Source organism: Notolabrus celidotus, chromosome 6 (genome assembly GCF_009762535.1).
Source record: "Notolabrus celidotus isolate fNotCel1 chromosome 6, fNotCel1.pri, whole genome shotgun sequence".
Classification (NCBI taxonomy): domain Eukaryota; kingdom Metazoa; phylum Chordata; class Actinopteri; order Labriformes; family Labridae; genus Notolabrus; species Notolabrus celidotus.
Window position 1 is genome coordinate 3,110,822 of NC_048277.1, and position 12,500 is coordinate 3,123,321.

Sequence of the window (12,500 nt, forward strand, 5' to 3'; positions counted from 1 at the left end):
TGTGCAACACCTTCAGTCAGCTGATTCTGAAACATGCTTTAAAGTTAAAACTCCTCCCTGATAGATGAACCAAATATGAGACCACATGATGTTTGTTCCACGTGATAGAAAATCAAAACAAAAAAATGTGTTCGATTAACTGATACTCGATTACTTGTTGACATCCCTAACATCAACCATAGAGAGGCGCCGCCATGACAGGGAATGTGTTTTCAAAGTCCTCATCTTTTATGTCACTTTTGGCTCCACAGAGTTTGGCGAGTGTTCCTTCCAGAGTACTGACTCTTGATACTTCTGATCAGTGTTGTATTCCCTCACAAGAAATCACAAGAAATAATCACTTTTTGGGGCAATCTCTTCACTGGAGCTTGAAAGTAACCTCTGTTTCATACCCTTTAGAAAATAAGAAAAATGTATCTTATGAACATAGAGAGTTTCTGGTATCATGACTACAGGTGGATTCAGATTCTTTATAATCTGTGGTAAATAACAACATACATATTGAGTACAGATGCACCGAAATGAAAATTCTTGGCCAAAACCGAAACACAGAAAACTGAAACACAGAAAACTGAAACACAGAAAACCGAAACACAGAAAACTGAAACACAGAAAACTGAAACACAGAAAACCGAAACACAGAAAACTGTAACACAGAAAACTGAAACACAGAAAACTGAAACACAGAAAACTGAAACACAGAAAACTGAAACACAGAAAACTGAAACACAGAAAACTGTAACACAGAAAACTGAAACACAGAAAACTGAAACAGAAAACTGAAACACAGAAAACCGAAACACAGAAAACTGTAACACAGAAAACTGAAACACAGAAAACTGAAACACAGAAAACTGAAACACAGAAAACTGAAACACCAAAATAAATTATTATGCCAATTATTAGTAGCATTGCATTTCTGTCTCTGACTATGTGCTAACCTCCCTAACATCAAGGATCTCATTGAACATATCAGACAACCAGGATGCATGCTCCTCATCTGGTTCAGAGAGACCAGTCCTTTTTTCTGCACTCTGTTCTCCTCCTGCGCTGTGCACTTCTCCGTCTCCAAGCGGGTTCTCTGCATCTATCTGGGCCTGGATCATTTCTTGTGTGCACGCTGCTTTATTCCCACATCCAAGTAATGATCTTTATAACGTGGATAAAGTCCAGACACGATGAAGTGCAGAGGATCTGAATAGATCTCAGTGAAACGTGTGCTGACAGACTGCTTAGAAGACACTTTAGTGCTGCAGTTAAAGGAAGAACGGATGCAGACATGTTGGCCCTTATCCAGACAAGCGGGTACTGCCCATGGTTTTTGCTTGCGTCATCACAACATTCCATTTTGACCGTGTTGTTTTGCTGATAAAAGTCTTTCCTGTGGCTTAATTTTTCATTGATAAAAGTGTAGTGTGAGTGACCAGGCATTTGTCACAGGAGAGCAACATTGTTGTTTACCGTACTCTGCAGCATTGCATCTCCCCAACTGCACTGGTACTGTCAGAGCTGCAGGTGCATCATTGCCCACACTGAGATAACCTTCAGAGGCCGGCTCCCTCTCTAAAGTGTCCTGTGTTCACAGCTGATTGTTCAAATGCTTCATTCTGACCTCTCAAAGCACTTTACATTATGTATCACATCCACCCTTTTCCACATTCACCCACTGATGGCAGGGCTATGATGCTCGAGCTCCGGACTATTAACTAATCACATCACATTCGCTGGTGTTCACATGCCTCATGGTGTGCCTGCGGGATCAATTTGAGGCTCAGTCTCTCGCCAGAGGACACTCAGACAGAGAGAGACTTCCACGCTTGAGTTTGAGCAAAGATTCATGAAGATTGTTTTAATCCCAATGACATGCCGTGTCTTACTCTCCCCTCAGGCTCTGTCAGCGACGGATCTGAACCTGGTCTTATATGTATGTGAGACTATCGACTCCCAGCAGGTGTTCGGGCAGCACCCCTGCCCTCTCAGCCAGCCTGTGCTGCTGTCACTCATCCAGCAGCTTTCCTCCAACCTTGCAACCCGCTCTGAACTCAAAATCAGGTACGGAGACTTCTCAGATTTGGTACAGTGAGTTCTGTTTTCTCATCAAGTTTTTGCCAGGTTGCATTTTACACATTCCCTACTGGACTTTTGATGTGGGTCTTCAGGGACCTCAATAAGTTCAGTGTGTAGATTCTAGAGCTGAAATGTGTAAAAGAGTCGCATGAAGGAACCGAAAGTCAAAACAAACATCATCAGAGAAGAAATGTCAATCAATCAATCTTCATTTGTATAGTGCCAAATCACAACAAACGTTATCTCAAGACTCTTTTACAAACAGAGCAGGTCTAGACCACTCTATGTCAAATTATGAACAGAGACCCAACACCAAGACAGGATAAGACTCAGTCTGACCCCACCTTAATCCACCATGAGCATTGCACCTCACAGTATTTAGCTAGTTACAGCAGAGAGGACAAACTTCCTTTAACAGGCAGAAACCTCGAGTAGAACCAGACTCATGTTAGACTCACATCTGCCTCGACTGAGATTAGGTCTGGACAGAGGGATAGAGGAGGATAAGAGAGAGAGGGAGCGGTGATAGTGATGAGACAAGTAGTAGTAGCTGTTGCCTCTGTATCAGCTGGAGTCTGGAACGTCCACAGCAGGAGGACGTCTACGGCAGCTCAGAGGAACCTATGAGACAAGGGAGCTCAGGGACTCCAGAAAGGTCTATGGTTAGTAACTTTAATGGGACAGAGAGAGTTAAAGTAAGTGACAGGTAGAGAGAGGAGAGATAGGGAAAGACAGGATCCCAGTGTGTCAGTCTAAGCCTATAGCATCATAACTAAGAGCTGGTCCAAGTCTGATCCAGCTCTAACTATAAGCTTTATCAAAAAGGAAAGTTTGAAGCCGACTCTTAAAAGTAGAGAGGGTGTCTGCCTCCTGGACCCTGACTGGTAGATGATTCCAAAGGAGAGGGGCCTGATAACTGAAGACTCTACCTCCCATACTACTTTTAGAGACTTTAGGTACGACCAGCAGGCCTGCATGTTGGGAGGGTAGTGTTCTAGAGGGGTAATAGGGCACTATGAGCTCTTTAAGATATGAAGGTGTCTGATTATTAAGAGCTTTGTAGGTCAGAAGAAGGATTTTAAATTCTAGTCTAGATTTTATGGGGAGTCAGTGTAGAGAAGCTAACATGGGAGGGATGTGTTCTCTCTTCCTATACCCCTTTTCGAAGGAGGCAGTTTCAGGGCCGGTTTGGGGCCGGCATTCAATTGAGAACGGGTTTTTCGTGTTTTGACTGCGAGTGAACCGGTTCCAGGAGAAAGCTTTCATTCTTTATATTTCCCTTTCTTTATGTGTTCGCTCCGGTGCCTTTTCTCTCTCTTCACCTGCGATCTGCATTCACATCGATGACTTTATGAGAGTGTATAGTCGGTGTACGTCTGAGCCACAGTCCACTCCTCCCCTCGGTGTCCTGATGTAACGCTCCTTTCTCTCAGAGACACACTGGTGAACATGTTTTAATGACATTACACACCTTCTGTTCTGCAGAGGCTGGCTCCAGTTCAACTTTTGATTGGTTGTAAAGCCGGTTCTGGCTTCCACTTGTGTTCCCTATCTCATATGCATTGTAAGTCAGTTACTCCTGGTCTCCTGAGCCCGGCGTTGGTGCTAAACTGCTGACCCGGTCACCCTGCTCCGTCTGTAGCCCTGCAGCAGGGCTGTTCAGGGAGTGCGCTTCATTCTGTGGAAAGTGTTGCAGTCTTTAGAAGCTCTCGGTCTTTTATCTAGCTCTGTGTCCTTGCAGCCGTCTTTCACTCTTTCATTCTGTCTGTTTGTTTTCTGTTCCCTGTACCTCATGTTTTCCTGTGACTTCTATCATCATTCCTTTGTCCCCTCTCTCTTTTTCTATCATTGTCCCTGAACAGCAGCACGTTGTGTCAGGATTACTTGATTCTGTTTCCATTGCAGCTGTTAATACGACCTTCTTCTGCAAGTCTGATCTGTCTGGAGTGAGAGGAGAGCAGCAGGGTGTGGTGCTGTGTGAGGCAGAGTCAGGGCCAAGGCAGGGCGGGAGTGGTGGTGGTGCATTTAGTGGTCATGGGATAAAATAAACAGATTTTTGTCAGTGTTAAAAACTTTGCAATAGTAAGTTAATGAGATGAAGAAGTCATTGAAGGAAGAGGGTTTTTTTTATTTGATTTACGATTTTATTACTTTTTCATCTTTTTGTAACATTCATACATTTGAATTTTTTTATATCAACTTAAATACATAAATAAATATATAAGTAAATAGATAAATAAATATATAAGTAAATAAATAAATACATATAATTAAATAGATAGATAAATGTATAAGTACATGAATAAATTAATGTATAAGTTTAAAAATAAATAAATATATAAGTAAGTAAATAATAAATATAAGTGATAAATAAATAAATAATATATATTAATATAAATGTATAAGTAAATAAATATAATAAGTAAATAATATTAAGTAAATGATACATAAATATATAAAGTAATAGATCATTCACTTATTAAGTAATCCAATATATATATATGAGTAAATAAATAAATGTATAAGTAAATGAATAAATAAATGTATATGTTTAAAAATAAATATATAAGTTAATAAATAAATATATAAGTAAATAAATAAATATATAAGTAAATAAATAAATAAATGTATAAGTAAATGAATAAATAAAAATATAAGTTTAAAAATAAATAAATCTAAATAGATATATATTTATAAGTAAATAACTAAATAAAAAGATATATAAATGAATACAAATATAAGTAAATTAATAAATAAATATATAAATAAATCGGTCAAAGAAAAAAATATATGAAATCATAACCTAGTCAACTATCTGTCATCTCAACAAAATAATGATGATGGGAAAGAAATAAATAAATTAAAAAAAGAAAGGAAAGGGAAAAACAGATCATAATTAAATGATGCACTGTAATCTTCCATCGTTTAATATATATTGCACAGTGGTCATCTACTTTTCTTTTTAGTAACTTGTTCCTATTAATCATTTTTATATTAGGGATACCTATTTTTTAGTATTCACTGTGATTGATCTTTAGAAATGTATTAAACCGTATTAAACAGCTACAGATCATAATGAGGTGTACAAAATGTTAAACAACCTAAATATCAACATGTGAAGCAGGCATATCAAAATAACCTCAGCGGACATACAGTCATGTAGAGTGAAGACTCAGACTACAACATGTGGATTTACTGCAACAAGGGAACTGAACAGAAACATGTTTCAGACTCACAGAGTCCAGTTTTCTGTCTACTCCTTCTTATTGAGAAAAATAAACATGTGAATGTGGTCAGGTGTCAGCTGGGAGCGCAACCGGTTCAGCATCAGTCCAGTGGCAGAGATAAAAGAGCTCGTTGGGACCTGGTGCACAGCTGCACCCATCAGCTGAGCGTCTCTGCTGATTCACATTGAAACAGGCTTTAAACTTAAAACACCTCCCTGATAGATGAACCAAATATGAGACCACATGATGTTTGTTCACTGTGACAGAAAATCAATCGTATTAATAGTTAACATCCCGGATATACAAAGAATAAGGGAAGAAAGAAACACAAGAGGCTAATACGAATGGTTCCTATGTCTGAACAGTAAACGTGTCAGCTGATGACACTCTCATTCATCTTTCAATCAATCAATCTTTATTTGTAAAGCGCCAAATCACAACAAACGTTATCTCAAGACTCTTTTACAAACAGAGCAGGTCTAGACCACTCAATGTCAAATTATGAACAGAGACCCAACACAAAGACAGGAGAAGACTCAGTCTGACCCCACCTAAATCCACCATGAGCATTGCACCTCACAGTATTTAGCTAGTTACAGTGGAGAGGACAAATTTCCTTTAACAGGCAGAAACCTCGAGCAGAACCAAACTCATGTTAGACACACATCTGCTGAGACCGTGTTGGAGAGAGGGATAGAGGAGAATAAGAGAGAGAGGGAGCGATCTTTAGAAACAAAGATATCTCTTCCACTCTAAAAGCTCATCATTCCAGCTGTTAGTCTGTCTGTAGAAACGTTAAAGAACTGAAGAGTTTTGATGGATCATCTCTAAGTCAGAACACAAGAGTTTGACAGGTGCTGTAGCATCAGGTTCAGGTCCAGCTCCAGGTTCCTTCGTGTGTACCCGTAGGTAAACTTGTTTTGCATGGCTCCATTTTTGCAGTAGAGAAAGAAACCATGATGCACATCGACAGAGCCGGCTTGCAGCCAGGACCGTGCTCAGGGACAGAGCTTGATGTTCAGAGTGCAGCATTTTGAACACTGAAGTTTTTTGATTTCCTCTTTTATTCCGCAGCCTCCCTGAGAAAGTGATTCAGAGGAATCCAGATCTTTTCCTTGAACCGGCCTCAACCTCGTGGCCACAATCTTCAAAGTCTAACCACTTCTTTCCACAACAGAAACATGTCCTGTCACATTTTATCCCTGACTCTCTCTGTCTCTCTGTCTCCCCGCGCAGCTACATGGAGGACGCAGTGATGAACTTAGACCACGGAGACCCCATGACAAGAGACCACATGGCCATCGTGCTGGCTCAGGTCAGACCGAAGCTCTTCTCCTTCATGCAGCAGGATCCCCACAGCCCGCTCAGCAAGAGGGCCAGACGCCTAATGATGATGCTCCAGGGTCTCGTCAACCACTAGTCCTGCTGCGTTCGTAGCAGGGGGGCCGAAGGACTGTTTCCTCGTAGATCCAGATCAGGAGTTTCATTGAAATGTTGAGGAGAAGAAAGCAACCAGCCCGACCTCAGCTGGGTTCTGTGTTGGATGTTGAGGATGTGGTGTTTGTTGGAGACTTCCTGAATAACAGTTTGATACCCTCCAGTCCCTCCAGTCCACGCAACTGAATCCAGCTCTTTCTAACCCTCCGCTTCTTCTTCTTCTTCTTCTTCTTCTTCTTCTTCTTCTTCTTTGCCCCTGCACTGCTGAAGCAACAACTTAGATCATGATCATAAAAAAGTTTTTCGTTGGACTCCTTTTTTTTGTGGACACTTTTCAGTCCCGGTGTTCTGGACTCCTAAGTTCATCATAGATCCTTCAGAGGCGTTCTGGTGTCACTCACTCAGCATCCTCCCCTCACCCTTCACCCTGTTGACGTGCGCGAGACCCAAAGAATGTCCAGCCGAGCGGTCCACAAGACCGGACCCCGCTGTCCCCTCTGTGCTCCTCAGACCCGTCCCACTAGCTCTAGGTTTGGGGGTGCAGATTGAAGTATGATAGAAGGAAAAAGACTTTTCAAACGTCCCGATGTCACACGGCCTGTGAGCAAACACACGCTTGGACACTTTGTTTTAAATCCTGACTTTTATTTAAATCGCTGACTCCTCACTCGGGCCGACTTTAGATTCAGCTGGTACGGGATTACGCCGTCTTTCGTTCACGTATTTTAACAACCAAGGTAATCCTGGCAGCTGAAAGCACTTGACATTCAAAGCCATGTTCTGTTCCAGTTATCTCCTGATGGGTTTGAACCCCGACTCTCAGCGGGCCACGTCTCCCCTGAGCTTTGAGCAGGATCAACAGGTGAAATAGATTTTATTGAACGCTAATTGAATTTGTTCCTGTGTTGGATGAAAAGCAGATTTTCCTGTTTGGCCTTTTTTTCAAATCTAAGTGTAGTAACAGTTTCTGGATGAAACAAAGAAGATAACTAAATCACAGTTTGAGATGCAGCGTGTTTTCTAAGCGCTTGAAAAGGAACCCTGTTAAATCTGCACCGTTTGGAGTCCAGGTTAAGCTTCTGCATCCTCCACCTGTGTCCTGTATATCCACAGACCCCCCCCCCCTCCACCCCTCCATGTTTTCTTTTGTATGTCCTTTTTTATGGAACATTTAGTATTTGTAAGACTTGTATACTTGCTTTAAGAAACTAGTTAAGAGACATTATAAAACACTTCCTGATTATAATTGTTACTGATGATGCTATTTTGTTCAGATATTCCAAAAACAGTTTGTGAAGTAAGTGTGCAGTTACCTCTCTTCAGCTGTAGGAGGCAGCAGTTCAACTGCAGATCTTCAACCTGCTTCGATTTGAATTCAGAAGTCATTCCTTCTCACGCGGCGTCTGTTTGACCGACCGCTGCAAAGCTGCCTTTAGGTTTTAGACGCACTGTTTGATCATCGTCATCATCATCCCAGTGTGTGATTCTTTGTGTACACCTCCTTTACTCACATCATGGTTGAATCGCAGGGTGATGCACTGATTTGCTGATTGTAAAATAAAGTTCTGTTGATTTGATCCGTCTTTAGAATCTGTAAAGTTTGATTTGCTAGCAAGTGCCTTATTGTACTCTACACATCATACTTTGATATTTGACCTGCCGCGGCAGCCCCGTCAAACTTCTGTTTCTGCATGCAGAGGTTCTCTGTGTCCGACACACAGCAGAGGTTCTCTGTGTCTGAGGTTCTCTCTGTCAGAGGTTCTCTGTGTCTGACACACAGCAGAGGTTCTCTGTGTCTGACACACAGCAGAGGTTCTCTGTCAGAGGTTCTCTCTGTCTGAGGTTCTTTGTGTCTGACACACAGCACAGGTTCTCTGTCAGAGGTCCTCTGTGTCTGACACACAGCAGAGGTTCTCTGTGTCTGAGGTTCTTTGTGTCTGACATGCAGCAGAGGTTCTCTGTGTCTGGGGTTCTCTCTGTCAGAGGATCTCTGTGTCTGGGGTTCTCTCTGTCAGAGGATCTCTGTGTCTGAGGGTCGTCTGCATCATTTGTTTGCAAACCTGTGATTACTGAGACAGCTGATTTGGGCTGATATCTGAATGCTCATTAAGCAGAGAGATGATTATTATGTTGAATATTAACAATCTGGCGTTTCAGTTCCACACCCTGGCCTGTTGTCCTCCTCTGAGTGAGAGCTGTGTAAGAATGAATATATCTCCTCTGTTCTTTTCTTCTGCTTGGATGGTTCTGTTGTATCTTTTACAGTTTATTTTACTCTTGGAATAAAAAAGACTTCTTCAGTTTACCGTGTCTTTATTTGCATCATTCCTCTACATTCTGGATTTAGAGCCCCGATCACAAACACTGTAATAAACTACATTTACCTCTTTGCTGTCTTTACGCATCACTTTGAGGCAGCTGAGCTCAGTTTGTTCTTTTGTACATATAAATACTGACTGCTGGGGCGCTGTTGACCTAGCTGTCGAAGCGCGTGCCCATGTACAGAGGCCGCAGGTTGGGTTCCAGCCTCAACCATTCACTGCATGTCCTCCACCACTCTCCACCTTCCACATTTCCTGTCTCTCTTTAGCTGTCCTGTCCATTAAAAACTGAAAATTTAAATAAAAAAATCAATAAATGCTGACCTCTTATTACACTTCAGTCCCAAAGTTGTCCAAAGAGTGACAGCATTCATCACATAGACTGTATAAAATATGGACGTAGTATCCGTGACGTCATCCATCTGTTTCTGAAGCGCTGTTTTGAGGCCAATCGGCGGCGGCAGCCATATCGCTGCTGTCGAGCAATAGGTTGTTTGCATATGACATCATTTCCGTTGCCTAGCAGTGGCGTGAAATGCAGATGGGGGTCAGGAAGTGATTTGCAGCAGTCTGCACAGAAACACAAACACAAGAAAAATGACTACGGTTTGCATTTTTTACGGTTTCCCTAACCGATCACACAGAGAGAAGTCGACAAGTGTTTATCGTGTCCTAAAGGTCAAGGTTCACACGGGGAAAATATAAAAAACTCTCTGAGAAATGAGGGAACAGTGGATAGCAAACCTTCGTTTATGGTCAGGAGGAGCAGAGTCAGATTATGCCCGTGTGTGTGGTGACCACTTTGTCCAGGTTGAGTTAAAGTAATATATGTATGCTGTATATATGTCTATGTTTAAGGAGCTAACTCCTTCCATACTGTGTAATGTTACATTTTTACCATCTTTGTTCTGCTGGAGTTTTTAAACATTAACGACAAACAATAGTTAGTAATTGGTAACACCAGCCAGAGAGCTGATTTAAGTTTTTATTTTACCTGCTGTAAACTCCCGTTGACTGGGGCGTTTACCTGCAGTAAGTAAACTAACATTAGTGTTGATAGCAATGTGGCGAGGAGGACAATTCATATTGACACTAATTTAAAAATACTCACCCTGGAGAAAACCTAACAACAATCGTTGAGCACCTTGATACCCAGGTCGTGAACCCAACCACTCAAGAACACTGTGAGCCTGGAGGCTTTTGGATCCCTTCATTTGCTCTGTGGTGTAAAATGAAGTCTGGAGGACGAGGTAGTTAATGATGTCAACGGCAGACACATTCAGAAATAAACTCGGGTCAGTTAAAAAATCGGAAGTCCTCATGAGAGGAGGATCTCTTCAGACATAATCCAGAATTATTATCGGTATTGCTGTCTTATTACGGGGTCTAGAGCAGCACAGTACGGGCTTTCCTCGGTTGCGTCCATTCTGAAATTTTATTTCCTGACCCCCTTTTGAATTCCACACGTCACTTGCATGACGTTATTGCAAACAACCTATTGTGATGTAAAGAGGCGGGCTTTGAGCCACCTAGCCAACAGCTACAGTGTTCCTGCCTGACAATCAAGTCAGCTGTGCCTCTCATTGGAAGACTTGTAATCTCAATATCTTTGAAATTGCCGCGTTAGAAAAAAATTCACCCCCCTCACAGTGAGAGCCGATCGAGAAATGAACTATCCAGACTATACTCGTCTTTTGAACCAGGCTGTAAACATGTTTATTTCTGCTGTAAAGATCAGCTTCTTTGAATTGGTGTGTATGGGGTTTCCGGTACTTCTGGAGCCAGCCTCAAGCGGATCCTTGATGAACTGCAGTTTTTAGCACTTCCACATTGGACTCATATCTTTAGACCAGAGGTTGCTGCTTGATTCATCACAAAAAGAAAAAGACAACCTCTCATTTCTTTCTTCTTCAATCCTCCCAGGACCCCTGTGTTTTTTTTTTTAGGACCCCTTGGAGAGTGCTCAACCCTTAAGTTGGGATCTACAACACACTCTAGTAATGACCGAAGCAGTGGCGCACTCAGGCTTTTTGAGGGACAGGGCGAAAACAAAAAAGGGGCACCTCATATCAAACCCCTGCTACTCAGTGTAGGGTGAATTTAAATGTATTGAGGCAGCGGTAACAAGAGGGGGGTCTGGGGTCCTCCCCCGCTCTCTACTCCCCACGTTTCCTGTCTCTCTTCAGCTGTCAAAACATAACTTTAAAAAAGAATAATTAAAAAAAAGAAAAATGCTGACCTCTAATTACACTCCAGTCCCAAAGTTGTCCAAAGAGTGACAGCATTCATCACATCACAAAAATAAAAAGAGAGCTTCTTTTTCTTTCTTCTTCAACCCCCCAGGACCCCTACGTTTTATTTTAGGACCCCTTGGAGAGGACTCAGTCCTCAACTCAACTTTATTGGTACAGCACCTTTCATACATATTGTATTGGCTATTTGACTTGTTCAACTTTACATAACTCAAAACTCAAATTAAAAAAACGGCCACGGGGAGATTGGATCATACACAGTGTCCAAAAGATTGCCAATGTCCAGCCAAGTATTCAGTACTTTGGTGGTTTATTGTACAACACAAAAAAGGCTTCTCTCAAACAAAATGTCTCTAAGCCTTCAAATCTGACAGTAAAAAACCCTTTCCCCTCCCCTGGTGCCCGCCCCTCCCATCTTACCTGCCCATCTATATACATGTCGCCCGGTGCAAAAACTATCAACCAATAAAAGTGAGCAAAGAAATATATTAATAAACCCTATGGCATCAAGCTTAATCCTATAATTACCTTAAATTAAAGCTGCTGTGAGGAACTTTTGTTTTGTATCGATTCTGGCACCCCCCTGGTGGACAAAGTGATACCTCTTATCTCTTGTCCTATACATGCAAAAGTAGTGTTTTCAACAAAAGCCTCATCCTGTTGTCTTCAACAGTCAACTTTATCAGGCAATCTGATTCTTTTCCATGAAAACAGTCAAATAAAGGCTGTTTCTGAAGCAAGATGTCCATCATCATGGTCTGACACCCCCTCTCCAGGGCGGTTTCAGGCATTAACAATGACAACAGAGAAGGTGTCAGTGTTGCTGCTGATGGTCTTGTTTGCTATTGAAGGTTATAAAGAGGCATCAGTATCATTTTCAGTCTGTTTCTCAGCCAGTTAAAAACTCCTCACAGGGCATTTAAATAACAATAAATTAACTGATTACAGTAAAAATAATCAAATATAGGAAACAATGTAAATAGCTCCAACACATATAAACATGCAACTCAAAGTGCTTCACAGAATAACAGAGACAGAAAACAACAGCAATGGTAAAATTATAAAAGGCATTATTATAAATAAAATATTTTAAAATAATACAAAATCAATACAGAAAAATTAACAAAATAAATAAGAGTGGACAGAAAAGTTAAAAAGAATGTAAAGTTAACAAGATCAGATCAATACAATACATA

At 41.3% G+C, this 12,500-nt stretch overlaps 1 protein-coding gene across 6 annotated transcripts in view; it reads left to right on the plus strand.

Annotated features, from left to right (window-relative positions):
- Positions 1-9,036, plus strand: part of edc4 (enhancer of mRNA decapping 4) — a 43,339-nt gene extending 34,303 nt beyond the window's left edge. For 4 of the 6 annotated variants that reach the window (XM_034686289.1, XM_034686290.1, XM_034686291.1 and 1 more), the window contains exons 29-30: positions 1,889-2,052; positions 6,531-9,036. In XM_034686289.1, the coding sequence (XP_034542180.1) occupies positions 1,889-2,052; positions 6,531-6,714 (348 nt within the window). In that variant the 3' untranslated portion in view covers positions 6,715-9,036. The remainder of the gene's footprint in view (positions 1-1,888; positions 2,053-6,530) is intronic. The other 2 variants (XR_004631623.1, XR_004631624.1) reach the window with 2 other exon arrangements.
- The last annotated feature ends 3,464 nt before the right edge of the window (positions 9,037-12,500 follow it).